Source organism: Ochotona princeps, unplaced genomic scaffold, assembly GCF_030435755.1.
Source record: "Ochotona princeps isolate mOchPri1 unplaced genomic scaffold, mOchPri1.hap1 HAP1_SCAFFOLD_148, whole genome shotgun sequence".
Taxonomy (NCBI): Eukaryota; Metazoa; Chordata; class Mammalia; order Lagomorpha; family Ochotonidae; genus Ochotona; species Ochotona princeps.
The window spans coordinates 216,072-242,732 of record NW_026697404.1 but is presented as its reverse complement, the minus strand read 5'-3'; the positions used below and the strand labels follow the sequence as shown (position 1 = coordinate 242,732).

Below are 26,661 nucleotides of genomic sequence, written 5' to 3'. Positions count from 1 at the left end.
GGCCGCCCGGGAAATCCAGCGGTCACTACTGGCCATCCCGTCTCCAGACCTGAGGCCTGGACCCGGGGCGGGATGGGCTGCAGGACACGGACCGGACTGTGGGCATGTAGAAACACAGACAAAGGTCTCCATCCATCCGGGCTTCGGGGCGAGGCCCTGGCCTGCCAGCCCCACGCACGCCTCCGCCCTCGCTACGAGTGCCCGGGCCCGGTCCTCGCGGCCCCGCGCAGCCAGGTGGGTGCGCGCGTGGGGCCGGCATCTCGGAGCGCGCCGCCCGCCTCCGCCGCCGATTGGCTCCCAGGGCCGGCGGGCGGGACTGGCTGGGGCGCGCCGGCCGGGCCGCGCTTGTCGGCGGGCAGCCCCGCGCAGATGCCGCTCGGTCCCGCCGCCCGCCCCGCCCGCGGCCCCGGGCAGCCGGCGATGGCGGCCGCGGGCGGCGGACCTGGGGCCATGCGGGGCCGCGGGCGCTGAGTGCGGGCCCGGCGGGCCGGGCATGCGGCCCTGAGCGGCGCGCGATGCCGCGCTTCCCGGTGAAGAAGGTGCGCAAGCAGGCGAAGCTGCTGCTGCTGCTGCTGCTGCTGACCGGAGCCGCCTGGCTCACCTTCGTGCACCTGAGCCTGGCGCGCCCGGGCCGCGCGCCCCGCCGGCGCCCGGGACTCCCGGGAGGTAGGGCTGCGGGGGGAGGGGCGCTCCCCCGGGCCCGGCCTGGTGACGTCAGCCGTGACGCGCGCGACCCTCCCCGGGCAGCGTCCGGGACCCGGGTGGCCGCAGGCCTGGGCCTAGGGCCGGGGGTGCGGGGCTTAATGGGGGTCCCCTGACCGAGTTCCCGCCCCTTCCCCCGCTTCGCGTTGGAGCTCCCCAAGGCGCACCGAGGCGCGAGGCCCGCGATGCGGCCCGAGCTGCCTGGAGTGGGTCCTGGGCAGGGGTGGCGGGTCCCAGAACGCACACAACCCGCGGCCAGGCCTGGGGAATGGCGACCATTGACCCTGCGGGCGGGCGCTCCAGAGAGCGGCGCCGGAAGCAAGACAATGGGGCAGAGTAGGCACCTGCGGGGTCCCTCCCGAGTCTGCCCTGTGCAGGGATGAGGCCTCCCAGTGTGGTACCCTGGCACCCACAGGCTCCCTAGGCTCGCCTGACCCGGGCTGGGGGGCCCAGCACCCCTCCCTGAGGACGCCTCGGCCCTGGGGGTGGGGACGAGTGGGCGCTGTCCCAGGTCCTGGCCGCGGGGTGGGCAGCATGTTCACGTTCCCCCACAATCTGCCTGTTCAGGTTCCAGCCTGGACGGTATTTGCATAGCAGAAGGATCTAGATGGAGTAGGAGGCGCCGCGTGGAGGGACTCAGGGTCCATCCTCCAGGGCCTCTCCCAGGATCCCTGAGGGGAAACCAAGAGAGAGCTTTGGGGTGCCTGTAGGCATCTGCACCTGTTTCTGGGTGGGAGGGAGGCCTGGACGCTGGGCATGGCACAGGATGGCACCAGGGAGCTTTCCCACCCTACGCAGACTGTGGGGTAAAGGACTCGGCCCCCACTGACCCCAGATCACAGCAGGCCCTGAGCCCCAGCAGACTCCAGCCCCAAGCCCCTGCTGACCCCAGACCTCAGCTGACACTGGCCCTCACTGATCCAAGCCTTGGACTTCCCTATTGCCCACAGACAGTGAGCGGCCAGTGGGTGTGACTGAGGGGCGAGGCGTCCAGGCTATGCTGTCCACACAGCAGGTGGAGGACTCCAGTGAGAGTCAGGAAGAGGAGCAGGGGGTGAGCAGAGCTGAGGGTGTGCAGTGCTCCAGGGAGTCAGTGTGAGCTGTGTGCAGTGCTCCAGGGAGTCAGTGTGAGCTGTGTGCATGGGCAGATGCAGTATGGCCTGTGTGTGCCCCAGCATCCAGCACAGCCTAGAGGAGCATCAGCCTGGGTTGCATGGCTGCAGGTGCAGGGGCATGCGTGTGCTGGGCAGGTGTGCAAAGGGTGCATTTTAGGTGGGCACATGGGGTGGGCAAGACTGCACACCACAGGGTGTTACAGTGATATAGACATACATGGAGTGGAGTTCACTGTGTGCAATTGGGTGCTGTGTGTACACGTGTGTGTGTGTATCTGAGTGTACACGTGTGTGTGTATCTGAATGTACACCTGTGTATATCTGAATGTACACCTGTGTGTATATCTGAATGTACACCTGTGTGTATCTGAGTGTACACGTGTGTGTATATCTGAATGTACACCTGTGTGTATATCTGAATGTACACCTGTGTGTATCTGAGTGTACATGTGTGTGTATCTGAGTGTACACCTGTGTGTATCTGACTGTACACGTGTGTGTATCTGAGTGTACACGTGTGTGTATCTGAGTGTACACCTGTGTGTATCTGACTGTACACGTGTGTGTATCTGAGTGTACACGTGTGTGTATCTGAGTGTACACATGTGTGTATATCTGAATGTATACCTGTGTGTATCTGAGTGTACACCTGTGTGTATATCTGAATGTACACGTGTGTGTATCTGAGTGTACACATGTGTGTATATCTGAATGTATACCTGTGTGTATCTGAGTGTACACGTGTGTGTATCTGAGTGTACACCTGTGTGTATCTGACTGTACACGTGTGTGTATCTGAGTGTACACGTGTGTGTATCTGAGTGTACACCTGTGTGTGTATCTGAGTGTACACGTGTGTGTATATCTGAATGTACACGTGTGTGTATCTGAGTGTACACATGTGTGTATATCTGAATGTATACCTGTGTGTATCTGAGTGTACACCTGTGTGTATATCTGAGTGTACACGTGTGTGTATCTGACTGTACACGTGTATCTGAGTGTACACCTGTGTGTATCTGAATGTATACCTGTGTGTATCTGAGTGTACACCTGTGTGTATATCTGAGTGTACACGTGTGTGTCTCTGAGTGTACACATGTGTGTATATCTGAATGTATACCTGTGTGTATCTGAGTGTACACGTGTGTGTATCTGAGTGTACATGTGTGTGTATCAGTGTACACCTGTGTATCTGAGTGTACACCTGTGTGTCTCTGAGTGTACACCTGTGTGTGTCTCTGAGTGTACACCTGTGTGTGTATCTGAGTGTACACGTGTGTGTATATCTGAATGTACACGTGTGTGTATCTGAGTGTACACATGTGTGTATATCTGAATGTACACCTGTGTATATCTGAGTGTACACCTGTGTGTATATCTGAATGTACACCTGTGTGTATATCTGAATGTACACCTGTGTGTATCTGAGTGTACACGTGTGTGTATATCTGAGTGTACATGTGTGTGTATCTGAGTGTACACCTGTGTGTGTATCTGAGTGTACACGTGTGTGTATCTGAGTGTACACCTGTGTATATCTGAGTGTACACCTGTGTGTATATCTGAATGTACACCTGTGTGTATCTGAGTGTACACGTGTGTGTATATCTGAGTGTACATGTGTGTGTAGCTGAGTGTACACCTGTGTGTGTATCTGAGTGTACACGTGTGTGTATCTGAGTGTACACCTGTGTGTATCTGACTGTACACGTGTGTGTATCTGAGTGTACACCTGTGTGTATCTGAGTGTACACCTGTGTATATCTGAGTGTACACCTGTGTGTATCTGAGTGTACACGTGTGTATCTGAATGTACACGTGTGTGTATCTGAGTGTACACGTGTGTATATCTGAATGTACACCTGTGTGTATATCTGAGTGTACATGTGTGTGTAGCTGAGTGTACACCTGTGTGTGTATCTGAGTGTACACCTGTGTCTCTGAGTGTACATGTGTGTATATCTGAGTGTACACATGTGTGTGTATCTGAGTGTACATCTGTGTGTATCTGAATGTACATGTGTGTATCTGAGTGTACACGTGTGTGTATCTGAGTGTACACGTGTGTATATCTGACTGTACATGTGTGTGTATCTGAATGTACACCTGTGTGTATCTGACTGTACATGTGTGTGTATCTGAGTGTACACCTGTGTGTGTATCTGAATGTACACCTGTGTGTATCTGAGTGTACACCTGTGTATATTTGAGTGTACACCTGTGTGTATCTGAGTGTACACCTGTGTGTGTATCTGAGTGTACACGTGTGTATATGTCTGAGTGCACATCTGGGTGCTGTGTGTGGCTGTGTGACTTCATTTTGCCCTTTGAACTCTGACTCTGCCTTCATTTTCTCTCCATAGCTGGAAGGTCAAGACCCCCATGCTCTGTTTCCTGGGGGTGCTAGGAGGTCACTCCCCATGAACCTCACCCACCAGGTGCCCCCATGGCGGGAGGAGGTGAGCCCTGGTCTGCTTGGCGAGGCCCAAGGCAAGGGCAGGGTGTGGGGCTGAGCCAAAGGTGAGCCCTCTGTGTCCGCAGTACAAGGGGCAGGTGAACCTGCATGTGTTCGAGGACTGGTGTGGAGGTGCGGTGGGCCACCTGCGAAGGAACCTGCACTTCCCACTGTTCCCCCATGTGAGTACTGGAGGCAGGCTGGCACTGGGCCTGATGGGGTGGGCCTGAACTGTGTGGGTGGGACACAGTGGGCAGGGGCCTGACCTTGGTTGGCAGAGCAAGCACTGGTTCTGATATGAGTGGGTTGGCAAGTGCTGGCCTGATTGTGTGGACAGGACTGGAGCTGGACCTATTGGGGGTGGGAAGGGTGGCAGTGGGCCTGACATGGGTGGGTGAGGAAGGAGGTGGGCCTGCTGGGGGAGGGAAGGGCGGCAGTGGGCCTAATGTATATGGGCGAGGTGGGAGGTGGGCCTGCTGGGGGTGGGAAGAGCAGCAGTGGGCCTGATGTATATGGGTGAGGTGGGAGGTGAGCCTACTGGGGTGAGAAGGACAGCAGTGGGTCTGACATGGGTGGGCGAGGAAGGAGGTGGGCCTGACATGGGCGCCAGGGTGGTGGCAGGCCTGACCTGGCAGCCATTGCCCCCAGATTCGCACCACGGTGAAGAAGCTTGCCGTGTCTCCCAAGTGGAAGAACTATGGCCTTCGGATCTTCGGCTTCCTCCACCCAGCAAGAGATGGTGTGTGGAGGGGTGCAGGGTGGGAGTGTCAACGCATCAGCCCCCCTGAACCCCTGCCCTTGGACTAGGTGATGTCCAGTTTTCTGTGGCCTCCGACGACAACTCAGAGTTCTGGTTGAGCGTGGACGAGAGCCCAGCGGCTGCCCAGCTGGTGGCCTTTGTGGGCAAGGTACTCTGCCCTGCCCTTACCCACCCTGGGTCTCTGCCTGGCCTCTTGGAAATGGGGTCTGCAGGGGCCTGCTGCCCCCACAGCCCTGCTGTCTCCCCCAGACTGGCTCTGAGTGGACAGCTCCTGGAGAATTTACCAAGTTCAGCTCACAGGTGTCAAAGCCAAGGCGGTGAGTGACATGCGTGGGGGATAACATGTGTTAGAGCATGCACTGGCAAGGTAACATGCATGGGGGGGGTCATGCCCACACACTGCAGCCCCACAGCGGCTCCTCTGGCCCCCAGGCTCATGGCTTCCAGGAGGTACTACTTCGAGCTGCTGCACAAGCAGGACGACCGCGGCTCGGACCACGTGGAAGTGGGCGTGAGTGGAGCCTATGGGAGCCTGCGCCAGGGTCTGCATGCCCACGGGTACAGCCAGTGGCCTGTCAGGGCGTGGCCCTCATCACGGGGCACGCAGAGGACAGCATGTGGAAATGGACCTCGAGGGGCTGTGGGTTTGGGCTCCAGATGATCAGGGAGGAGCCGTGGGCGTGTGTCTGGAGAGACGTGGACCCGGCTCAACCAGCACTGCCTCACTCGCCTTTCACCCCAGTGGCGTGCCTTCCTGCCCGGCCTGAAGTTTGAGGTCATCGGCTCCGCCCACATCTCCCTGTACACAGGTGCGGGCTGTGCTGGGGGCGAGCGGTGGGCACCTGTGTGTGAAGGTAGGCCATGCTGTGGCTCACACGCCCCTGCGCCCGCAGACGAGTCCGCGCTGAAGATGGACTACGTGGCCCACGTGCCTCAGTCTCCAGCCAGCCACGTTGGGGGGCGCGCACCGCCGGAGGAGCCGAGCGCTGACATGCTGCGGCCGGACCCCAGGGACACCTTCTTCCTCAGTGAGGCGCGGGCAGGGCCGGAGGGCACGCTGGCTGTGGGGCCGTGGGGCCGCCCCTGACAGCCTTTCCTGCAGCCCCACGCGTGGAGCCCGCCACTGTGGAGAATGTGCTGGAACCCTGCGCCTACGCCCCCACCTACGTTGTCAAGGACTTCCCAATCGCCAGATATCAGGGCCTACAGTTTGTAAGTGTCAGCGGATGCCACATCCTTACCCTGCGCCCTCCAAGTGCCAGCGGCTCTCGCGCCCTCACTCTGCCCCCCACAGGTGTACTTGTCCTTCGTGTACCCCAACGACCACACGCGCCTCACCCACATGGAGACGGAGAACAAGTGTTTCTACCGCGAGTCGCCACTCTACCTGGAAAGGTGTGGGGGCTCCCGCTGGAGCAGGGCGGGGCCTCTGTGGCAGATGTCTGAGGCCCCACTCTCGCCCAGGTTCGGGTTCTACAAATACATGAAGATGGACAAGGAGGAGGGCGAGGAGGAGGAGGTGCAGCGCCGAGCTTTTCTCTTTCTCAACCCGGAGGGTGAGTTTCACCCCAGGCGGGCCCTGCCCTAGCCACCCCCAGCATGCCCGCTGAGCCCGCGCTCTCTGCAGACCTCCTGGAAGAGGAAGGCGAGGGGGACCTGCTGGACAGCGCAGAGCCCACAGAGGTGGCCGGCTTTGCCTCCCCGACGCCCCCCAGCGCCCCAGATGAGCTGACGCCCCGGCGCTCCCGCGCCCTGAGCTGGGCCACAGGGGCCGCACGCCCCCTGCCCCTCTTCCTGGGCCGTGCCCCGCCGCCCCGCAACACCGAGCGCCAGCGCCCGCCTGCGCCCCCACGGGTGTACGTGACCCGGGTGCGGCTGGGTCGTCACAGGAGCCCTGGGGCATCTGCACTGCGTGGCCCGCCCTGGCCGCCTTTCCCAGGTGTCTTCCTGCGCCCCAGGCCTCTACCCAGAGTGCGGCTGCGGCCACCCCCACGCGTGCCCCATCCCCGTGGCCGCAGGACCGGTGCTCCCCAGACCCACGCAGAACCCACCGTAGGGGCCTGGGAGGGCCAGGCCAGCTCGCCAGGGCCCCCAACACCAGTAGCCTCGAACTGGTCTTCAGAGCCGCGGCCTGTCACCTCCTTCTTAAGCCTATCCCAGGCGACCCGGCTGAGGGAGGGCGAGGAGGAGGAGGACGATGGTGAGGAGGCAGCGCTTGGCGACAGCGCGGAGGCGGCCATGGGCCGGACCCCGGGGCGCTGGCGTGAGGCGGCCATCGATTGGCAGCGCACATTCAGCGTAGGCGCCGTGGACTTTGAGCTGCTGCGCTCCGACTGGAACGACCTGCGCTGCAATGTGTCTGGGAACCTACAGCTGGCTGAGGCCGAGGCCGTGGACGTGGTGGCACAGTACATGGAGCGGCTCAACGGACACCATGGCGGGTACGGGGGTGAGACCTCAAGGCCCTGGCCCAGGTTAGGGATGCCCCTGTCTGTCCTGTGGCCATGGGCATGACCCCAGGAGGGATCCCAGCCACTTTCTCAGGCAGGACTAGGCCCCAGGAGCCTGTGCAGGTTTGTTCGGGTGGCTTCCCGGGAGAAGGTGGCATGGTCTGGGGCTGCCCCATGGCCACATACTCCAGTGTGTGCTGTGGGAGGGACCCAGAGGGCTCAAGTCAGAGCAGTGAACCAGTGGCCAGGACCCTAGAGCTGGGGGCGGGCATATGGTCTACCCTTGGTTCTGAGCCCTGATCAGGGGTTGTGGCCTCCAACGGCCTGCCCTGCCAGGGGTCGCGGCTCCAACTGCAAATGGGGGAGCAGGAGCCTTGATGTGTGGGGCATGCAGGAACTGGGTGCCTGAGCCCCACAGAAGTTCAGTCTGGATGTTTCCGGAGTGAGAAGTGTGGAAAGGCTCCTCTGAGAGGCCAAGCAGAGCGGAGTCGGCTCTGGGGATAGGAGGCTCAGAAGGAGGGAAAGCAGGGTCCTTGGCCTGGTGGAGGGGCAGCAAGAGCAGACTTCTCAGGGTCGCCTGCAGGGCCATCTGCCAGCGGACAGTGGGCGAGAGCCGAGCGGCATGCAGGCCTCCAGGGCTGACCCCATCTGTGCCGCCTTGCAGGCGCTTCGCACTGCTGCGCATCGTGAACGTGGAGAAACGCCGGGACTCGGCACGTGGAAGCCGCTTCTTGCTGGAGCTGGAGCTGCAGGAGCGTGGCGGTGGCCGCCGGCGCCTGTCCGAGTACGTCTTCCTGCGTCTGCCCGGGGCCCGCAGCGCCGATGCCGACGACGCGGAGACGCAGAGCCCCGCGCCGCCCGCCGCTGCCTCGGCACGCCCAGACGGGCGCCCTGAGCTGTGCCGGCCACTGCGCCTGTCGTGGCGCCAGGACGTGACAGTTCACTTCATCGTGCCAGGTGCGGGGCGGGACCCGGGGGCCAGGGCACCGGGATGCCAGCCGAGAGTGCGTGGGGGCACGCAGGACTGGCTGAGCACCCCCGCCTGGCCCCCGCAGTGAAGAACCAGGCGCGTTGGGTGGCACAGTTCCTGGCGGACATGGCCGCCCTGCAGGCGCGCACCGGGGACTCGCACTTCAGCGTGGTCTTGGTGGACTTCGAGAGCGACGACATGGACGTGGAGAAGGCCCTGCGCATGGCACGACTGCCCCGGTAAGGGCCCCGCGCGGGCGCCCCAGCCCGTGTGTGGCCCCCAGATGGGCTCCGGCGATGCCTTCCCTCCCCCTACTCAGGTACCAGTATCTGAGACGAACCGGGAACTTCGAGCGCTCGGCTGGGCTGCAGGCTGGAGTAGACGCTGTGGAGGTCAGGCTGTGGGCCATGCAGGGGCCGGGCCCGGGCGGGCACCTCGCCCGCAGCTCACACCATCCACTCCGCAGGATCCCCGCAGCATCGTCTTCCTCTGCGACCTGCACATCCACTTCCCACCCAGCATCCTAGACAGCATCCGCAAGCACTGCGTGGAGGGCAAGCTGGCCTTCGCCCCCGTGGTCATGCGCCTGGGCTGCGGGAGCTCTCCAGGGAACCCCCGCGGTAATATGCCCCCATGGCCCTCTCGGGTGGCCTTAACCCTGGGTCGCTCCCTTCAGCCTAAAGGTTGTCCCTGTCCCAGGTTACTGGGAGGTGAATGGATTCGGCCTCTTCGGGATCTACAAGTCCGACTTCGACCGCGTGGGTGGCATGAACACAGAGGAATTCCGCGACCAGTGGGGCGGCGAGGACTGGGAACTGCTTGACAGGTGCCTGTCTCTAGGTCCCAGGAGACCCACCAGAAGCCCCCTCCCATCCCCACCCCAGCACCAGGAGCCCTGTCCTACCCCAAGGCTCGGCCTCTAGCCTCTTCCGCTCCGGCGAACCCCTCCCGCCCCACCTCCCCTGGCAGCTCCCCCTAGCACCCGGCCCTGACCCGCATCACCCTCCCCAGGGTCCTGCAGGCAGGGTTGGAGGTGGAGCGGCTGCGGCTGCGGCACTTCTACCACCACTACCACTCCAAGCGTGGCATGTGGGGCGCCCGTCCTGGGGGACCCTGATGACGCACCCAGCAGCCGGCAGCCCGCACCACTGCGCCTGTCTGGCCGCCCCAGCGCCGAGCTGGCCTCCTGCGCACTGCGACGATTTCTGTGAAATTTTGCGTAGTGATGACATTGTTTTCAGGATTTCCGTCTGTTCTGGTTTTTATTCAGAATGAAATGAAATATTTTTTTTAGTTTGGATTTGTGCTCCTGGCCTCGCTGTCTGTGGGGGGGTGGGAGCGGACAGGAAGTGGTCCGGATCAAGGGCCCAGGACTGGCTTTGTTTCCTCAGCCCAAGGCGACAGTTTCAGCCTGTCCAGGCTCCTGTGAGGGCCCTGCCCACCCCAGATCCTCCCTGGGCCCCAGTCTGTCTCCTCTCTCCGGACAGTACAGAGGCCACACCTGGGCCCCCCAAAACCGACCACTTGGGACCTCAGGTGGGGCCAGAGGAGGTGCTTCCATAGACACAGTAGCCAGGAGGGATGGGGAGGGATGGCACACGGGCCAAGCCATAAGGTAGGCCAGGCCTGACCAGGGCACCAAGATAGGACCAACCTGGGCCCCGGACACATGACCACAAGGGCCTCCCATGAGCCCTCTTGCCACATGCCTTCTGCAGTGGACCCATCCTCTTGAAGCTGTGAGGGGTGGGGGCACTTGACTGCCACAGAGGGCGGACCCCAGTTCTCCTGGCATGCTCAAGCTCCCAGGCCCTGCTGGTCCTGAGGCCCATGGCTGCTCAGTCCAGCACGGTCCACTCAAATGGATGATCTCCCAGGAGCAGTGGCACCGGAGCCAACAGGGATACTACATCCCGGACTACGGGGCCTGTGGGTGTACTGGCTGTCCCACATCCGATCCAGCCCCCTAATGATGGCCAGAGGGGAAGGGGCGGCACACGATGGCCAAGTGCACCCACATGGGAGACCTGGAGGGAGCTCCTGGCTTCAGCCTGGCCCAGCTCAGACAGGCTCTTCTGGGTGGGATCTGGCCCGCGAGCCACACCCCTCCAGAATCCCACCTTAGTGGATCAGCTTGGCTGCAAAGCATAGGGCCTCGCAGTCCCCAAGAGAAGGCCCTTTGCAGGAAGGGGCCCAGAGTGGCCAGGGCTTGGCCAGCGGAGGGCCTGCCTGCTCACACTGCAGGAGCTGGGGGTTGGGAGTGCTGAGGGAGCCTGAGGGTGGAGTAGAGGCTGTACCCCAGGGCAGTGACGGACAGGCAGGGAGAAGCTGTCCACCCCACTGTCTGCTCCGCAGACCGCAACAGCCAGGCTCCTAAATAAACCAACCTTCAAAACCGAAACAGAACCAAACCAAACCAAACCAAACGGGCAGTGCTGGCCCTGTGAACACACCGCCACGGCAACACCAGCACCCAGCCTCCCAGGTCCAGAGCTGGGCCCCGCACCCCTGAGAGAGACCTGGGAGCTCCGATGCCCAGCTCAGCCTGGTCCAGTCCTAGCTGTGGCCAGAAGCAGGGCTCACTCTCACCGTGTATCTCTGTCCCTCTGCCTTTCAAATAAATCTTTAGGAAACAAAGAGGAATGGCCAATTGGACACTGACCTGTGGTCAGCTGAGAAGTGGAGCAGGGAGCCCACCGCAGCCTGGGCCGGCCCACTGGGGACATGCTAAGGCCCAGGTGTCAGGTCAATGCTAGTTGGAGCCTGCACAGGGAAGTAGACAGGAATACCTCGGGGGGCCTAGGCTGGACAAGTCCACCCCAGCCCTGTCCCCTCACCCCAGCCCTGGTCCCCTCACCCTAGTCCCAGTCCCTTCACTCCAACCCGGTCCCATCACCCCAGGCCTGGTTCTCACACCCCAGCCATGGTCCCATCACCCCAGTCCTGGTCCTCACACCCCAGCCATGGTCCCATTACCCCAGTCCCGATCCCCTCACCCCAGCCATGGTCGCCTTACCCTAGTCCCAGTCCCCTCATTCCAACCCCGGTCCCCTCACCCCAGCCCCAGCTCCCATCACCCCAATCCCCTCACCCCAGCCCCAGCTCCCATCACCCCAATCCCCTCACCCCAGCCCCAGCTCCCATCACCCCAGCCCAGGTCCCATCACCCCAATCTTGGTCCTCACACTCCAGTCCTGGTCCTCACACCCCAGTCCTGGTCCTCACACCCCAGCCCAGCTCCCATAACCCCAGCCCTGGTCCCTTCACTTCAGCCCCGGCCCCCTCACCCAAGTCCTGGTCCTCACACCCCAGCCCCAGCCTCCTCACCCAAGTCCTGGTACCCTCACCCCAGCCTAGGTCCCATCACTCCAGCCCCAGTCCTCACACCCCAGCCCTAGTCCTCGCAGCCCTGTCCTGGCCCAGCACATGACCCAGGCCTGTCCCATGCCCCCCTCCCACCTATGGTGAGAGTGACACCCACCTGGAGACCCCCAGGAGCCCAGCAGGCTCCAGATTCCTGAGGGAGTGCCAAGCACAGAGGAGAAGTAGGGTGTAAGGGCACAGGGCAGGGGTGCAGAGCCGGCCTGGGTGTGTAGCTGATGAGTGGACAAAGGACTGAGCCAAGCTAGGCTGGCTGGGTGCTGGGGGTATGGAGCAGGGGACGCAGCGATGAGCAGGATGCAGGGTGCGGTGCAGGGCCAGCCTGGGTGCGGGCATGGGGGGCGGGAGCTTGCTGCAGGCGCGCCCTGGGCACTGAGCTCCGCACAGACTTGTCTCCCAGGGTTTTCCACACGGAGCTTGGCTCCCAGGGAAGCAACCGGTTGGATGAGCTGGGCGTGCGGCGTCGCACTCCGCCCTTCCAGCCCCACTGTGCCTGCTCTAGCAGGGCCGGAATGGAGCCCAGGACGCCTCGGCCAGCAGCAGGGGCCTGCGGGGTCCAGACCAACAGCAGGGTAGGTCTCCCCAGCCCCCCTGACCTCAGACCCCCACCTCCTCACCTGGACTCCCTAGGGCTGTGTCCCTAGCCCCGCCCTCCACAGGGCACCCCACCCTCCAGCCTGGGCAAAGGAGAGCAGAGGGTGCAGTGCAGTTGTGGCGACAGCTCCTCCTGTTCCCCCCACCTGGGGGCTGTCCCCTACTCCCCAGCCCCTCAGACCATGGGCCCCCAGACTTCTGGCTCCTCCTTGAACCCCCGACTTCTGTCTGTCCCCCTCCCCCCAGCCTGGCAGGCGCTGACAGGAGCCCAGGCCCCTCTGAGTCAACCCCCTGGGGCAGCCCCGCCTGGGCCTGACTCATGGCTGGTAATGGGGCTCCCAGTCCAGACCCTGGGGCACCAGCCAAGGAGGGGGCCAAGGGGCTCCCAGCAGGACAGGCTAGGTCGGGGGTCTCTCAGCTCCTGGGCTTCCCACTGATCCTGCAGCCCTGGATGCCCTGCCCATCAGGGACTCCCCAGTCCTCACCAGGCTCCAACCAGCCCCTCACTTCCCCAACAACCCCGCTAGGGCCCTGCCAGGCCTGAGAAGGAAGGGCCTAGACCCCTGCCCAGGGGTGGGAGGGAAGGAGGCAGGGCCTGTTCTTCCGCCAAATTCCACCTTAACCCAGAGCTGGCCCCTCCCTCCCACCTGGCCCAGGTGTCCCCGCCCCTCGAGAGCTGGGCTGGCCGGGCCGGCTCTGGGCGCGCCAGCGGGGAGGGGACTCTGGGGACAGGACGGTGAAGACAGTGCCGGCGGCCGAGGCGGCCGGCCCGGGCCAGGCAGATCCTGAGGCCAGCACGGCGCCATGCAGGACGGTAACTTCCTGCTGTCGGCCCTGCAGCCCGAGGCTGGCGTGTGCTCCCTGGCACTGCCCTCTGACCTGCAGCTGGACCGCCGGAGTGCTGAGGGGCCCGAGGCCCAGCGGCTGCGGGCGGCCCGTGTCCAGGAGCAGGTCCGTGCCCGCCTGCTGCAGCTGGGCCAGCAGCCACGGCATAATGGGGCGGCTGAGACGGAGGCTGCAGCCGAGGCAGCTCGAGGTGAGCCCGGCAGGCGGGGGGCGGTATGCCGGGCGCGGCGGGGGCAGAGGCCGCTGGGCCCTGGTCCGGCCCTTGTCTCACCTGCTCTGAGTCACCACCAGCCTCGCCAGGGGAGCGGCCCAGGGCGGGGCAAGCCACCTCCCTGGGGACCCCCGCAGGGACCCCTTTGTCCTTCTGCACAAGCCCGTGGGCCGCACTGAGGGGGACACTCTGGGACCAGCACATGGAGGTCAGACTGAGGCCACGGACAGGGAGTGGGTTGGCAAACCCGGAACCTGGGAGCTGGAGGCAGCGCCCATTCCCAGCCTGAGCCTGAGCCCATGGTCCCCCTGCCTGAGAGCAGAGACCGGAGAGGAGGGGTCCTGGGCTGAAGCCAGGGCCTGTGTGGACTGGGGCCCCTGTGGAAACCCAGGCGGCCCAGGCTGCCCGTGGGAACGCTGGGCGGGGGTGTCCCTGGGGGCCAGCTGGCAGGAGTCCTGGCCCACTGCTTGCTGTGTGTGTGCATGTGAGGCTCATGTAGGTGACAGGAGTTAGGGTCACAGGGACACAAATCTTCTGGACCAGTTCTCCTGGCTCTTTCCCAGGCTGAGTGAAGGGTCAGCCAGTGAGGGGGTGGCCCCTCCCCGGGCCTCGGCCTAGCTGGCAGCGAGTCAGTCCCAGGGGTCATGGGGTGGGAGAGGGGGTTAATTACCACTTGGCTACCCTGCCAATTAGGGGGAGGAGGATTATAATTTGGGGGTGGGGGTCAGGCCCCTAGGCCACCAGCTCGCAGTCAAAGGGTTAATAGCCTGTCCAAAAGCCTCATTAACCAGGGTGGGTCTGGGGTGTGTGCGGGTGGGGTACTCCCCACCCCTGGCCAACTATCTGGACCCCCGTGGCCCCTGGGACCCCAGCTAGTTGCACAAGGGAGACCTTTCCCCTGCTGGGGGATCCCAGGGACCCTGGCATCCACTCCCTCCATGCCAACTTCTCTAGCACCCACTCCCTCACCCATCCACTCACCCGTCCACCCACACACCTGTCTGTCCACTCACCGAGCAGTCAGGCGCCAGCCTGTGCGTGGCTGGATGGGCCGGGTGTGGTCCCTGCCTCGGGCACTCGGTGCCCACGGAGCAGGCTGGTCCAGGCCGCCACACTGCCCTGCGACCAGGTGCTGGCAGGGTCTGGACCCAGGAGCAGCTCAGCGACAGTCAGTGCGGCCCTGCAGTCCAGGCGGGCTCTCAGAGGGAGGGGGCTGGCTGGGTCAGCAGAGCTAATCCTGGGAGCTAGGGGGTCGCTGGGGAGAGGAGGTCGTGGGGTGTGGGACAAGAGCAAGCCAGGGGGTGTGAGAAGGAAGGTGGTGGGCAGCGTGCAGCCGTGTGGTCAGGCTGAGCCATCCCTGTGCTTCCTGCCAGGCCCGTCCAGGGGTCAGTTCCACACCCTCCAGTCGGGCTTCAGCTCCCGCTCGCAGGGCCTGAGCGGGGACAAGACCTCGGTGAGTGACGGGCTGGTTGGAGGGGGCGCAGGCAGGACAGAGCCTCTGGGGACCCCTGTGACCCCTCGCTGCCCCTTCTCTGCCCACAGACCTTCCGGCCGCTGGCCAAGCCAGCCTACGGCCCGGCCACCTGGTCTTCCCGCTCAGCCGTGGACCTGAGCTGCAGCCGCCGGTTGAGCTCGGCCCACAACGGGGGCAGCTTCGCGCCCGCCCCGCCCGGCCCCGCCATGCCTGCGCGCCCCGTGTCCTTCCACGAGCGCGGGGGCGCAGGGGGCCGGGCCGACTACGACACGCTCTCCCTGCGCTCGCTGCGGCTGGGCTCCGGGGGCCTGGACGACCGCTACAGCGTGGTGTCCGAGCAGCTGGAGCCCGCGGCCACCGCCTCCTACAGGGCCTTCGCCTACGAGCGCCAGGCCAGCGCTGGCTCAGGCCGCGCTGTGGGGCTGGACTGGCCCGAGGCCCTGGAGGGCGCCCCCAGCCGCACCATCCGGGCCCCGGCCATGCGGACCCTGCAGCGGTTTCAGAGCAGCCACCGCAGCCGCGGGGTGGCCGGGGGGCCCGTGCTGGACCCCGTCGCGCGCGCACCTTCAGTTCGCAGCCTCAGCCTGAGCCTGGCCGACTCCGGGCACCTACCGGACGTGCGCGGGCTGGACAGCTACCTGGGCCACCGCTCCCTGCAGAGGCTCAGCAGCGGGTGAGCACGGGGGCCTGCCCGCAGCTGCGCGTCCGTGCTGGCCGAGCCGTGCCCCGGGGCCAGCCTGACCCCTGCCCCCCGCCCCCTGCCCCCGCAGCTTTGATGACATCGACCTGCCCTCAGCAGTCAAGTACCTCATGGCCTCAGACCCCAACCTGCAGGTGCTGGGAGCGGCCTACATCCAGCACAAGTGCTACAGCGACGCAGCCGCCAAGAAGCAGGTGAGGGCGCACCCCGGGGCGCAGCGTGGCACGGCCTAGTGGGGGGCAGGTGAGGACGCACCCCGGGGTGCAGCGTGGCAGGGCCTAGTGGGGGGCAGGTGAGGACGCACCCCGGGGTGCAGCGTGGCACGGCCTAGTGGGGGGCAGGTGAGCGCGCACCCCGGGGTGCAGCGTGGCACGGTCTAGTGGGGAGCAGGTGAGGACACACCCCGGGGCGCAGCGCGGCAGGGCCTAGTGGGGGGCAGGTGAGGACGCACCCCGGGGCGCAGCGCGGCACGGCCTAGTGGGGGGCTGGGGACCCCGTGCTCCCGGGCCTGGACCTGCCCGCAGCCCACGCCCTCCCCTGCCCACAGGCCCGCAGCCTGCAGGCCGTGCCGCGCCTCGTGAAGCTCTTCAACCACGCCAACCAGGAGGTGCAGCGCCATGCCACGGGCGCCATGCGGAACCTCATCTACGACAACGCCGACAACAAGCTGGCGCTGGTGGAGGAGAACGGCATCTTCGAGCTGCTGCGTACGTTGCGGGAGCAGGATGACGAGCTGCGCAAGAACGTTACAGGTTCGAGGCCCCGCCCACTGACTCCGCCTCCGCCGCCCCGCCCACCGCCTGGCCACGCCCCCGCTGTCCCACCATCAGGGACCCCGGGGCGCTCTCCAGCTCAGGCCTCATGCCCGGCCTGCGTGGCGCTCTCCACCTGCCCGGCCCCTGGAATCCCGGGGTCCGCGAGGGGCCTATGGGTGGGTAGGTGGGTGCTGACCGCGTGCCTGTCCAGGGATCCTGTGGAACCTGTCGTCCAGCGACCACCTCAAGGACCGCCTGGCCCGGGACACGCTGGAGCAGCTCACGGACCTGGTGCTGAGCCCCTTATCGGGGGCCGGGGGCCCCCCACTCATCCAGCAAAACGCGTCCGAGGCTGAGATCTTCTACAACGCCACTGGCTTCCTCAGGTGAGCCGGCACTGGAGGCCAGGCCTTGGAGACCCCAGAACCCCAGTTCCAGGCCTGTAGACCCCAGGACCCCACTCCCTGGCCTTGGAGACCCCAGGACCCCGCTCCGAAGCCTCGGAACCCTAGGAGCCCAGGATCCCGCTCCCAGACCCCAGGGCAGGACCAGCACACGCTTTTTTTTTAAAAGATTTATTTTATTCTTATTACAAAGTCACATATACAGAGAGGAGGAGAGATAGAGAGGAAGATCTTCAGTCCGAAAGCTTTTGAAACCCAGGACCTGACTATTGCTGCGCCGCCCCAGGCTGCGGCCTGGGCTTGGCCAGTTGCCGTGGAGCAGGGAGGGCACCCCGGGGCCTCATGCCCTGGTGGCAGGGATCTCACGGGCCTCTGCCCCCAGGAACCTCAGCTCGGCGTCCCAGGCCACGCGCCAGAAGATGCGTGAGTGCCACGGCCTGGTGGATGCACTGGTCACCTACATCAACCACGCGCTGGACGTGGGCAAGTGTGAGGACAAGGTGAGGGCCGCCAGTGCAGAGGGCCCCCCCCCCCCCCGGGCGCGGCTCTCGCTGACCCCCGTTCCCCCGCAGAGCGTGGAGAACGCCGTGTGCGTGCTGCGCAACCTGTCCTACCGCCTGTACGACGAGATGCCGCCCTCGGCGCTGCAGCGGTTGGAGGGCCGTGGCCGCAGGGACGCGGCGGGAGCCCCGTCCGGCGAGGCCGTGGGCTGCTTCACGCCACAGAGCCGGAGGCTGCGAGAGGTGGGCGCCGCTGGGGCGCGGGGACACCAGGGCGCGGGGGCAGGCGACCCTGCCTGGCCCTGCTGACCCTGTGCGCCCCCACGCATCCCGCCAGATGCCGCTCACGGCGGACGCGCTGACGTTTGCCGAGGTGTCCAAAGACCCCAAGGGCCTGGAGTGGCTGTGGAGCCCGCAGGTTGTGGGGCTGTACAACCGGCTGCTGCAGCGCTGCGAGCTGAACCGGCACACGACGGAGGCTGCGGCCGGCGCCCTGCAGAACATCACGGCGGGCGACCGCAGGGTGAGGGCGCGTGGGCTGTGCGGGTGCTGGGGGCTGGCGGGCAGGACCGGGGCGGGCGGCAGAGCCAGGGGTCGGCCCCGGGGGGTGGGCGGCAGGGCCTGGGGGTCCCTCACAGAGCTGTCCCCGCAGTGGGCGGGCGTGCTGAGCCGCCTGGCCCTGGAGCAAGAGCGCATCCTGAACCCGCTGCTGGACCGTGTGCGCACCGCTGACCACCACCAGCTGCGCTCTCTGACCGGCCTCATCCGGAACCTGTCCCGGAACGCCAGGAACAAAGACGAGATGTGTGAGTGTGTGTGTGTGGGGGGGTGCGGACTAGGTGCTGGCACCCAGCTCTGCCTGAGGCAGGTGCGCCACACAGGTGACCGGAAGGTCCCTCCTGGGCACTGAAGGGACAGGGACAGCTCCTTGAGGAGGCGGCCTAAGCAGAACTAAGTCACCGTGACCCTTACAGCCACCAAGGTGGTGAGTCACCTCATAGAGAAGCTGCCGGGCAGTGTGGGCGAGAAGGCGCCGCCGGCAGAAGTGCTGGTGAACATCATAGCCGTCCTCAACAACCTGGTGGTGGCCAGCCCCATCGCCGCCCGCGACCTGCTCTACTTCGACGGGCTGCGGAAGCTGGTCTTCATCAAGAAGAAACGGGACGGGTGAGGGCGGCCCCAGCCCTCCCCCCAATGCTTAGTCCTCCCCTAAACCCAGTCCTCCTCCACACTCCTGGACCAGGCCCCAGTCCTCCACCCACAGCCCAGTCCTCCTCCCAATGCTTGGTCCTCCCCCAAACCCAGTCCTCCCCCACAGGACCAGTCCTCCTCCCAATGCTTGGTCCTCCCCCACAGCCCCAGTCCTCCCCCACAGGACCAGTCCTTCCCCAGAGCCCAGTCCTCCTTCCACAGCCCATCCTCCAAACAGCCTCACTCCTCCCCCACAGCCCCAATCCTCCCCCACAGCGCAGTCCTCCCCCACAGCCCCAGTCCTCCCCCAAAGCCCAGACCTCCAAAAGCCCCAGTCCTCCCCCACAGCCCTGGCCCCAGTGGCCTCAGTCCTCCCCCACAGCCCTGGCCCTGGCCCCAGTCCTCCCCCCATGCTTAGTCCTCCCCCACAGCCCTGGCTCCGGCCACAGTCCTCCTCCACAGTCCAGTCCTCCCCCACAGCGCTGAGCCCTGAGCCTTGCCCTGTCCCCCCAGTCCTGACAGTGAGAAGTCTTCCCGGGCGGCCTCCAGCCTCCTGGCCAATCTATGGCAGTACAACAAGCTCCACCGGGACTTCAGGGCGGTACGTGGGCATGGGGGAGGTGGCAGGGTCGGAGCCTGCATGGGGGATGGGGCAGGGCAGAGCCTGTGTGGGTGTGGGGGATGGGGATGGGGAGGAGCTTGCATGGGGGGCGGGGCCAGGGAGGAGCAGGCCCTTCCCGTGGATCGGGTTTGGGGGAGCCGGTGCTGGGCAGCGGCTGGCCAACAAGCTGCCCCTGACTCCGGCCTCTGTCTTGCAGAAGGGCTATCGGAAGGAGGACTTCCTGGGCCCGTAGGGCATCCTGGAGGAGAAGGCGGCGGTGTGGCCGGACTATGAGACAGACCTTCGAGGGACATGCCTGGTGGCCAGCCTGGCCGGAGGCCCAGGGGCTCCCAGGAAGGCCTGAACAGGGGCTGGGGCTTGCAGCTGGGGACTGGGCTTTGCAGGGCAGGGGTGGGCAGCGCCCGAGGCTGCTGTGGTGCTGGGGAGGGGCTGTCCCACTGGCAGACGTGGGGATGGCAGCCGTGCTGGGAATAAAGTTGGTTCTGAACACGTCCGGCCCGCGTGCTCCCCTGAAGCCCCCAGAGCTCACACAGCCTCTGGGGTGGGCTTCCCAGCACAGTGAGGGAGAGGTGACGGGGTGGTGGGCAGTGGAGCCGTGAACACTCATGGACAGGTGCCAGGGCTGCCCTTGCCCCACTGGACAACAGCTTCTGCTCACCCTGGCCGTCCCGGGGTTTTGGCCAGGGCCTCACACGGTGCTGGGCCGCCCCAGTGACAGGGGGCCATGACAGGAGACCAGGGCAGTCCGGGACTTTTATTTTCTGTCACTCTGGGGTTCCTGGGGCACCTGGGGCTACACGTCGCCCTCTGACACCAAGCAGTAGAAGTCGGTGCGGGCGCCATAGTTCCGGGAGCCCAGGTCCGACACGTCCAGTTCGCTGCCCTGGCCCTCTCCCAGCGCGGGCACTGGGGCTGATGGCTCCGCAAAGACTCGGCCTCGGGCACCTGCAGGGGACAGCGAGGCCTGAGGCTAGGCAGGACAGAAAGGTGTCCAGAGGGCGCGCTCCCCTCCGCCCTGTGGGGTCCCCGCTGGGCTGGGCAGGCGCACCTGCATCTCCCTCGCGGCCTTGCCGGTGGCGCCCGCCCGTAATCAGCATGGGGTCTTCGTCCTCCTGCAGATGGGTCTGGGGGTCCCCCTGCGCCTGCCGGTACTGCACCTTCCGTGGCAGAGCCAGCCGCAGCTCCTTCCAAAACTCAGAGGATGGAGCCTGGGGGCAAAGAGGGGTCCTGAGCACCCGGAACTGGACCCACCGGAGGGGTCCTGTGCCCACACCAGGGTCTTGCCCAAGGTCCCTCCCTGCACAGCACCAAGCCTGGCTGCACCCAAGGGTCCCTTCAGTGGGCCCCGCGCCCGCACCACCGAGCCGGGCCTCCACAGCAGCAGCGTCACCAGGTGTCGGTGCTGGCGCAGCAGGTGCAGGGCGGGGTGCGGGGGTCCGCGCCGCTGCGCCTCGAAGGTGATGAAGATGGGTCTCCGCGTGAGCTCCAGCAGCCGGCACAGGCCTTCCCTGCGGGGCGGCAGCGGCATCAGCGTCCGTGGGCTGTGCCGACCCCCAAGCCCTCCAGCCCGCGGCACCCACCGGAAGCTGTGGCTGCACCAGGCCCGGCCCAGGAAGGCGTCGGACAGCACGACGATGAGGCGCCGGCAGCGGCTCAGGTTCACCAGGAGGTCTGCGGAGGGCTCTGCGGGGGGCGGGGCGCTGAGGGGGCGGGGCGTGGGCGAGACCAGACGCCGGCGGGAGGGGCGTGGGCATGATGGGCGGGGCCAGGTGTGGGTGGGTGGGGCTTAGAGGTGGTGGGCGGGGCGGGGAGCGCGATGGGCGGGGCGTGTGCATGGTGGGCGGGACCGGGCGCGCAGCGGGCGGGCGTGGTCGGTGGTGCCAGGGGCGGGGCGTGTGCGTGGTGGGCGGTACCGGGCGCGCGGTGGGCGGGGCGGCACCTGCGCGCGGCAGCAGGTCGCGGTCGTCCAGGAAGAGCTTGTAGCCGCGGCGCCGCTCCAGCTGCGGCTTCAGGATGAAGTTGACGAACTTGCGGTCCTCGGGGCAGTCGCAGTAGGAGACGTAGGCGTCGTAGAGCTTCCCGTCTGCGGGCGCGGGGCAGCCGTGGGTCCTCGCCCCAGCCCTGGGCCTGCGGGCCGCCCCGCTTCCTCCCCGGACCCTCCCGCCCCGCACGCACCGTTCATCTCCACCTCGCCGTAGGCGTCTTGGTACCAGAGCTGCACGTTGAGGCGACACTTGACGTAGAGCAGCGCCGCCAGCAGCAGGGCCAGCAGGACCAGGAGGGAGGCCAGCACCGCGGCCACGTGGCCTGCAGGACCTGGGAGAGCACGAGGCCTGAGCCTTGCTCGGCCCGCCAACTGCGCGTCCTCCTGCCCAGGCGCCCTCCTCACCAGCTCGGCCGAGTGTGAAAGAGGAGGAGCTGGCGTTCTGGATGGAGCAGGTGTAGACCCCATAGTCCTCTGCACTGGTCAGGTTCACGCCCAGGACACTGGACACCAGAGCCTTTGAGAAGCTGGCATTGACCCTGGGAGGACCCAGGCCCACCCACTCAACAGAGGCTCCAAGCAAGCCTTGCCCCTCGCCTCCCCTCCTGGACACTCTGGGACACAAGCTAAGAAGGGTGGGTGTGTATCTAGCTCCACGGTGACCACCACCCTGGCCAGCCCACTACACCTCACCCAGCCCAGCAGCCTGGCCAGCCCACTACACCTCACCCAGCCCTCCAGCCTGGCCAGCCCACTACACCTCACCCAGCCCTCCAGCCTGGCCAGCCCACTACACCTTACCCAGCCCAGCAGCCTGGCCAGCCCACTATATACCTCACCGAGCCCACTGCCCTGGCCAGCCCACTATATACCTCACCGAGCCCACTGCCCTGGCCAGCCCACTATATACCTCACCGAGCCCACTGCCCTGGCCAGCCCACTATATACCTCACCGAGCCCACTGCCCTGGCCAGCTTGCTACATTTCACCCAGCCCACTACACCTCACCCAGGCCACGGCTCTGGGCAGGCTGCAGCAGCATCCCGCTGTCTGGCCCTGGACACCCCAGGCTCTCACCAGAAGTCCTCCTGGCTGTAGCGGCTCCCATTGCCCAGTGGGAGTCCATCTTTCAACCACTGGACCACAGGCTGGGGGCAGAAGGGCCCAAAGACCACCCAGGCCGTGCAGTTCAAGGGGACAGCACTGCCCAGCACTGGCCCCAGGACCTGGTCATCAGGTGGGGAGAGGAAGTGGGGGTCCCCACTGCAGATGCCTATGAGAGAAGGCATAGCAGGTTAGCCACATGGCACCAGGTCCCCCACCCACAGGGTAGGACTCAAAAGCTTTGAGCCGCAGGGGTTTCATGGTCACACCATGTCCACTTGTGAGTTCTAGGGGCTGGGCCAGGTACCCGTTTTCCTGAGCAGTAGCCCCTGACCTATCTGGCCACTGGGCTACCAATGACATTCGGCCTCTAACGCTGGTGCAGCTGCATCCAGCCAAGCCGATGCTGTAGGTGAGGCTCCAGGGCGTGCAGTCCTGGGGGTCACTCACCCACTCCCTGTACCTGAACCCTAGTCCTGTGCCATGAGGCTATGGCAGGAGACCCAGGGCTGTGCATGAGTCCCTGGCATGCTGGGAGTGAGGGTTCACCTGCCATATTCTGCCGGGGCCTCCTGGGGGTAGGCTGGACTCCTGTGCCACCTTGGCTCCAAGCAGACTGGTCCCCAAGGGCTGGATGGAACTCGGTTCTGTCCTTGTGGCCAGCTGGGCAGGGCGCCTGGATAGATCAGAGAGTGACCATCCCTACAGGAATAGTGATCTGACAAGGGCACCCTGGGGGGCTGTGGGTGCCACGATCAGCAGCAGGCACCCCTGAGCCCAAGACCTGAAACCCTGGACATGCCCACCCACCCTGGAGCCACATGGTGATGGGGGTCCCAGCGCTCACTGTCCGCTACAATGGGCATCCACAGGCGATGAGTGCTGGGGGCTGCCACGGGGCAGGCCCTAAGCCGTAGTGTCAGTGCCCACATACACACGTCCCTTGCCTGGCTCTGGGCTTGCTCACACAGTAGTCACCCTGGGGTCACGCCTGGGTCACCGTGGTACCCTCATGTGGAGCTGCCAAGCAGCCTCTTTGGGATGCCCCACTATCCTGTCTGCCCTGCAGGAACCACCCTGTGGTGCCATGGCTGACGGGTGAGTGCTGAGTAGGGTCGTGTCCTCACTGGGTATGCTCAGCCCCTCTCCCTTCCCGGAGGGGACAGGGATTCAGGGCCTTGGGCCCCCAACTTCCCCTCTCCTAAAGCCCTGGGGCTGGGACAATGGTGACCTCTCCTCTCAGCCTGACCCTGCCCACAGGGCTTGTAGGGGTCCTTCCAGAACCCTTTCAGGGGAGGGGACTGGTCCAGGAGAGTCCCTGAGGGGACATCCCATTTCCACCGCACCCCCAGAGCTCAGAACCTTCAAACCCTTGCAGAGGCTGACTCAGCCCACATGCAAGTCACAGGCTGCAGCCGTGCAGCAAGGCAGGTGTGCTGTCCCCTGCACACGCAGCCCTTTGGTGCAGCTACTGCATTGCGTCTGCTGTGTACACACACAGCTCCCACCAGGGCAGGTCACAGCTCAGCTCACACACATCCCTCCACACACACACACACGCACAGCTCAAACACAGACACACATGCACAGCTCACACACAGTCCTCCACACACACGCACAGCTCACACACAGTCCTACACACACAAACATGCGCAGCTCACACACAGTCCTACACACACACACACAACTCACACACCCCACCAAACACACACACATGCACAGCTCACACACCCCTCCACACACACATGCACAGCTCACACAGTCCTACACACACACACAGCTCACACACCGCTCCACACACACATGCACAGCTCACACACCCCTCCACACACGCACGCACAACTCAGCTCATACACCCCTCCACACAGACACGCATACACAGCTCACACACCCCTCCACACACATGCACAGCTCACAGACCCCTACACACACACACGCACAGCTCACACACAGTCCTACACACACATGCACAGCACAGCTCACTCACCCCTCTACACACACACATGCACAGCTTACACACCCCTACACACATGCACAACTCACACACCCCTACACACACATACACTGCTCAGCTCACACACCCCTCCAAACACACGCATGTGCAGCTCACACCCCTACACATACATGCACATGCAGCTCACACACCCCTCCACACACACAGACACACATGCACAGCTCAGCTCACACACCCATCCACACACACACATGCACAGCTCAGCTCACACACCCTCCGCACACACATGTGCAGCTCACACACCCCTACACATACATGCACATGCAGCTCACACACCCCTCCACACACAGACACGTATGCACAGCTCACACACCCTCCACACACATGCATAACTCAGCTCACACACCCTCCACACACACATGTGCAGCTCACACACCCCTACACACACACAGGCACAGTTCACACACCCCTCCACAGACAGACATGCACAGCTCACACACACCCACAGACACACATGCACAGCTCACACACCCCTACACACACACAGACACGTGCACAGTGCGCACACACCCCTCCACACATATGCACAGCTCACACACACACACAGCTCACGCACACACATGCACAGCTCACACACCCCATCCACACACACACATGCACAGCTCACATACCCCTCCACACACACTTACACATGCACAGCTCAGCTCACACCCAAACACACACACACATGCACAGTTCACACACCCCTACACACACACGTGCAGCTCAGTCTTCCACACAGACACACATGCACAGCTTTCACATACACACACACAGAGTCCTCCACACATATAGAAACACATGCACAGCTCATCTCGCACACACAGCTACACAGACCTCACACACCCCACACACATGCATGCGTGCCCCACTCCCCACGCCTCTTCTCAGCCAGGCCCAGCCTCAAAGCTGCTGGTTCTGGGAGGCCACAGTAGTCACCTGTTCGCAGCTCTCCTGTCCTGGGGGCCAGCAGCGCCCACTGGGGTTACAGACAGGCTTCGGGGCGACCTCTCCCCTCAGCAGGGCCCAGGCCTCATCCCCAAGCGCCGGGCCTGCCTTTGTTTACGTGGGCCCCGTCAGCTTCCTGCACTGTGGTCACATCCTCTCAGACCTACACCCCACCCGAGCCCCCCTCCCCTGGGGGTGGGCTGAGGTGCCGCCCCACCCGCCAGCTCTTCCTGTGGCTGAGTCAGGCCTGGCTTCCTCTGGGGCCCGCCCCAGTCAACAGGGCCCTACACTTCCTGTGCAGTGTGCACACACATGTATGTGGAGCGTGCGCATGTATGTGCACACATGTGTGGGCGTGTACATGTGGTTTAATCCTCATGCGCGGGGTGTATCATGTGGGCGCACATACATGTGGGGGGGCAGCACACTGTGTGCATACCTGTGTGGGTGCTCAGCATGATTGTAGGGGTCCTGGCCAGGAGACACACTCCTTCACCCTCAGTGTCTCTGACCTCTGACCTGCTAGGGTGGAAGGCTTAGGGTGTCCAGCAGGGCTCTCTGACCCTCGCCCCCCATCTCCCAGGCAATGGCCCCAGAACCAGCAGGTGCAGCAAGGAGAGCTGGCTGGAGTTCCAGACCCGCTTCCTGGGGCCCGCGGAGGCAGCGCCGCCTGAACCCGTGCTACACCCCGCTCTGTCCCACACCTCGCGGCCTTTCCTAGGAAGTCCTGCTTTGTCCGCAGCTGCGTGCCTTGGCACCTCGATCACTGGCCCAGGACCCAATCGCGCAATCGGGCCCCTCAGCGCCTCGCGTTCCTCCAGGACGAGTCCCCGGGCCGATTGAGCGCGCGGATCCCCGTCGGCTCCCGGGGGGAGGGGACGGGGGCCTCTAGCGCCCCAGACTCTCTGCTGACCCCGTCGTTCCTTGGGGCACACGGCCTCGGCACCCCGCGTGTTCGCGGGCGTCTCGTGGTGCTCGCGGAGGCGGGAACGCGCGCCAAGTGAGCGCGCACCGAGGCCCTGGGCGCGCCTGGAGGAAGCGGCGCCCCGCGCAAGCTCAGGTCCCTCCAGCGCTTCGGCCCGCCCCCAGCGCTTTAGGTACCGACCTTGCGGGGTGTAGCTGGAGTCCCCGCTTCCTCCTTCCCCTCGCTCTCCGCAGTAAGGGTCACGAGGCAGCCGCTCACCTGCGGAGCCCAGCAAGGCCGTGAAGGGGCCGGGACGCAGCCAAGCACGGGCTTCCGGGACGCCAGGAGCCCTCGGCGCTCAGAGCTGGTTCCCGCGCGCTCTGTGCGCCCTCACTCCGAGCCGAAGAGGCGCCGGGGCCGGCGACCTCCGCAAGTCAGAGTCGCGACTCCACGCACCTGCCGCCGGCCTCCGGGCTCGCGCGACCGCGGGGGCGGGGCAGCTCACCTGGGCCAGGTGCGCGCAGGCGACGGCGCCGGCGGCAGGTGCAGCCCCGCCCCGCAGCCAGGCCCAGGGCGGGCCCCAGGGTGCCGCTTT

The 26,661-nt window shown here is 64.8% G+C and overlaps 3 protein-coding genes across 7 annotated transcripts; 2 read left to right on the top strand and 1 right to left on the bottom strand.

Moving 5' to 3' along the window:
* The first annotated feature begins 423 nt into the window (after positions 1-423).
* On the top strand, positions 424-9,698 carry LOC131478949 (N-acetyl-beta-glucosaminyl-glycoprotein 4-beta-N-acetylgalactosaminyltransferase 1-like). Of its 2 annotated transcripts, none has more exons than XM_058659631.1 (20): positions 424-666; positions 1,653-1,756; positions 4,184-4,258; positions 4,362-4,457; positions 4,924-5,014; positions 5,083-5,183; positions 5,285-5,352; positions 5,468-5,546; positions 5,778-5,844; positions 5,929-6,063; positions 6,138-6,247; positions 6,330-6,430; positions 6,500-6,591; positions 6,663-7,476; positions 8,150-8,442; positions 8,541-8,694; positions 8,775-8,847; positions 8,922-9,075; positions 9,155-9,281; positions 9,467-9,698. In XM_058659631.1, exons 1-20 carry the CDS (start codon positions 516-518, stop codon positions 9,570-9,572), a joined length of 2,991 nt encoding a protein of 996 aa, XP_058515614.1. In that variant the 5' UTR covers positions 424-515; the 3' UTR covers positions 9,573-9,698. The 2 variants fall into 2 exon arrangements, with proteins under 2 accessions (XP_058515614.1, XP_058515613.1); XM_058659630.1 differs by having other exon boundaries at positions 4,184-4,279.
* Positions 9,699-13,137: 3,439 nt separating this feature from the next.
* LOC118760601 (plakophilin-3) lies at positions 13,138-19,623 on the top strand. Its single transcript, XM_058659573.1, has 13 exons — positions 13,138-13,466; positions 14,861-14,940; positions 15,030-15,634; positions 15,732-15,855; positions 16,209-16,413; positions 16,628-16,802; positions 17,203-17,320; positions 17,393-17,563; positions 17,658-17,843; positions 17,973-18,126; positions 18,295-18,487; positions 19,025-19,112; positions 19,330-19,623. Exons 1-13 carry the CDS (start codon positions 13,235-13,237, stop codon positions 19,363-19,365), a joined length of 2,367 nt encoding a protein of 788 aa, XP_058515556.1. The 5' UTR covers positions 13,138-13,234; the 3' UTR covers positions 19,366-19,623.
* Positions 19,624-19,872: 249 nt separating this feature from the next.
* On the bottom strand, positions 19,873-26,434 carry LOC101518606 (single Ig IL-1-related receptor). 4 transcript variants are annotated; one of them, XM_058659626.1, is made up of 10 exons: positions 26,268-26,434; positions 22,771-22,897; positions 22,195-22,390; positions 21,523-21,656; positions 21,309-21,449; positions 21,073-21,216; positions 20,714-20,816; positions 20,491-20,641; positions 20,182-20,341; positions 19,873-20,078 (listed from the first exon to the last, which is right to left on the bottom strand). In XM_058659626.1, the coding sequence occupies exons 2-10, from the start codon at positions 22,775-22,777 to the stop codon at positions 19,927-19,929; spliced, it is 1,188 nt and encodes a 395-aa protein (XP_058515609.1). In that variant the 5' UTR covers positions 22,778-22,897; positions 26,268-26,434; the 3' UTR covers positions 19,873-19,926. The 4 variants fall into 4 exon arrangements, with proteins under 4 accessions (XP_058515609.1, XP_058515610.1, XP_058515611.1 ...); XM_058659627.1 differs by having other exon boundaries at positions 26,346-26,434; XM_058659628.1 differs by lacking the exon at positions 26,268-26,434 and adding an exon at positions 25,154-25,441 and having other exon boundaries at positions 22,771-22,923.
* Positions 26,435-26,661: the final 227 nt, after the last annotated feature.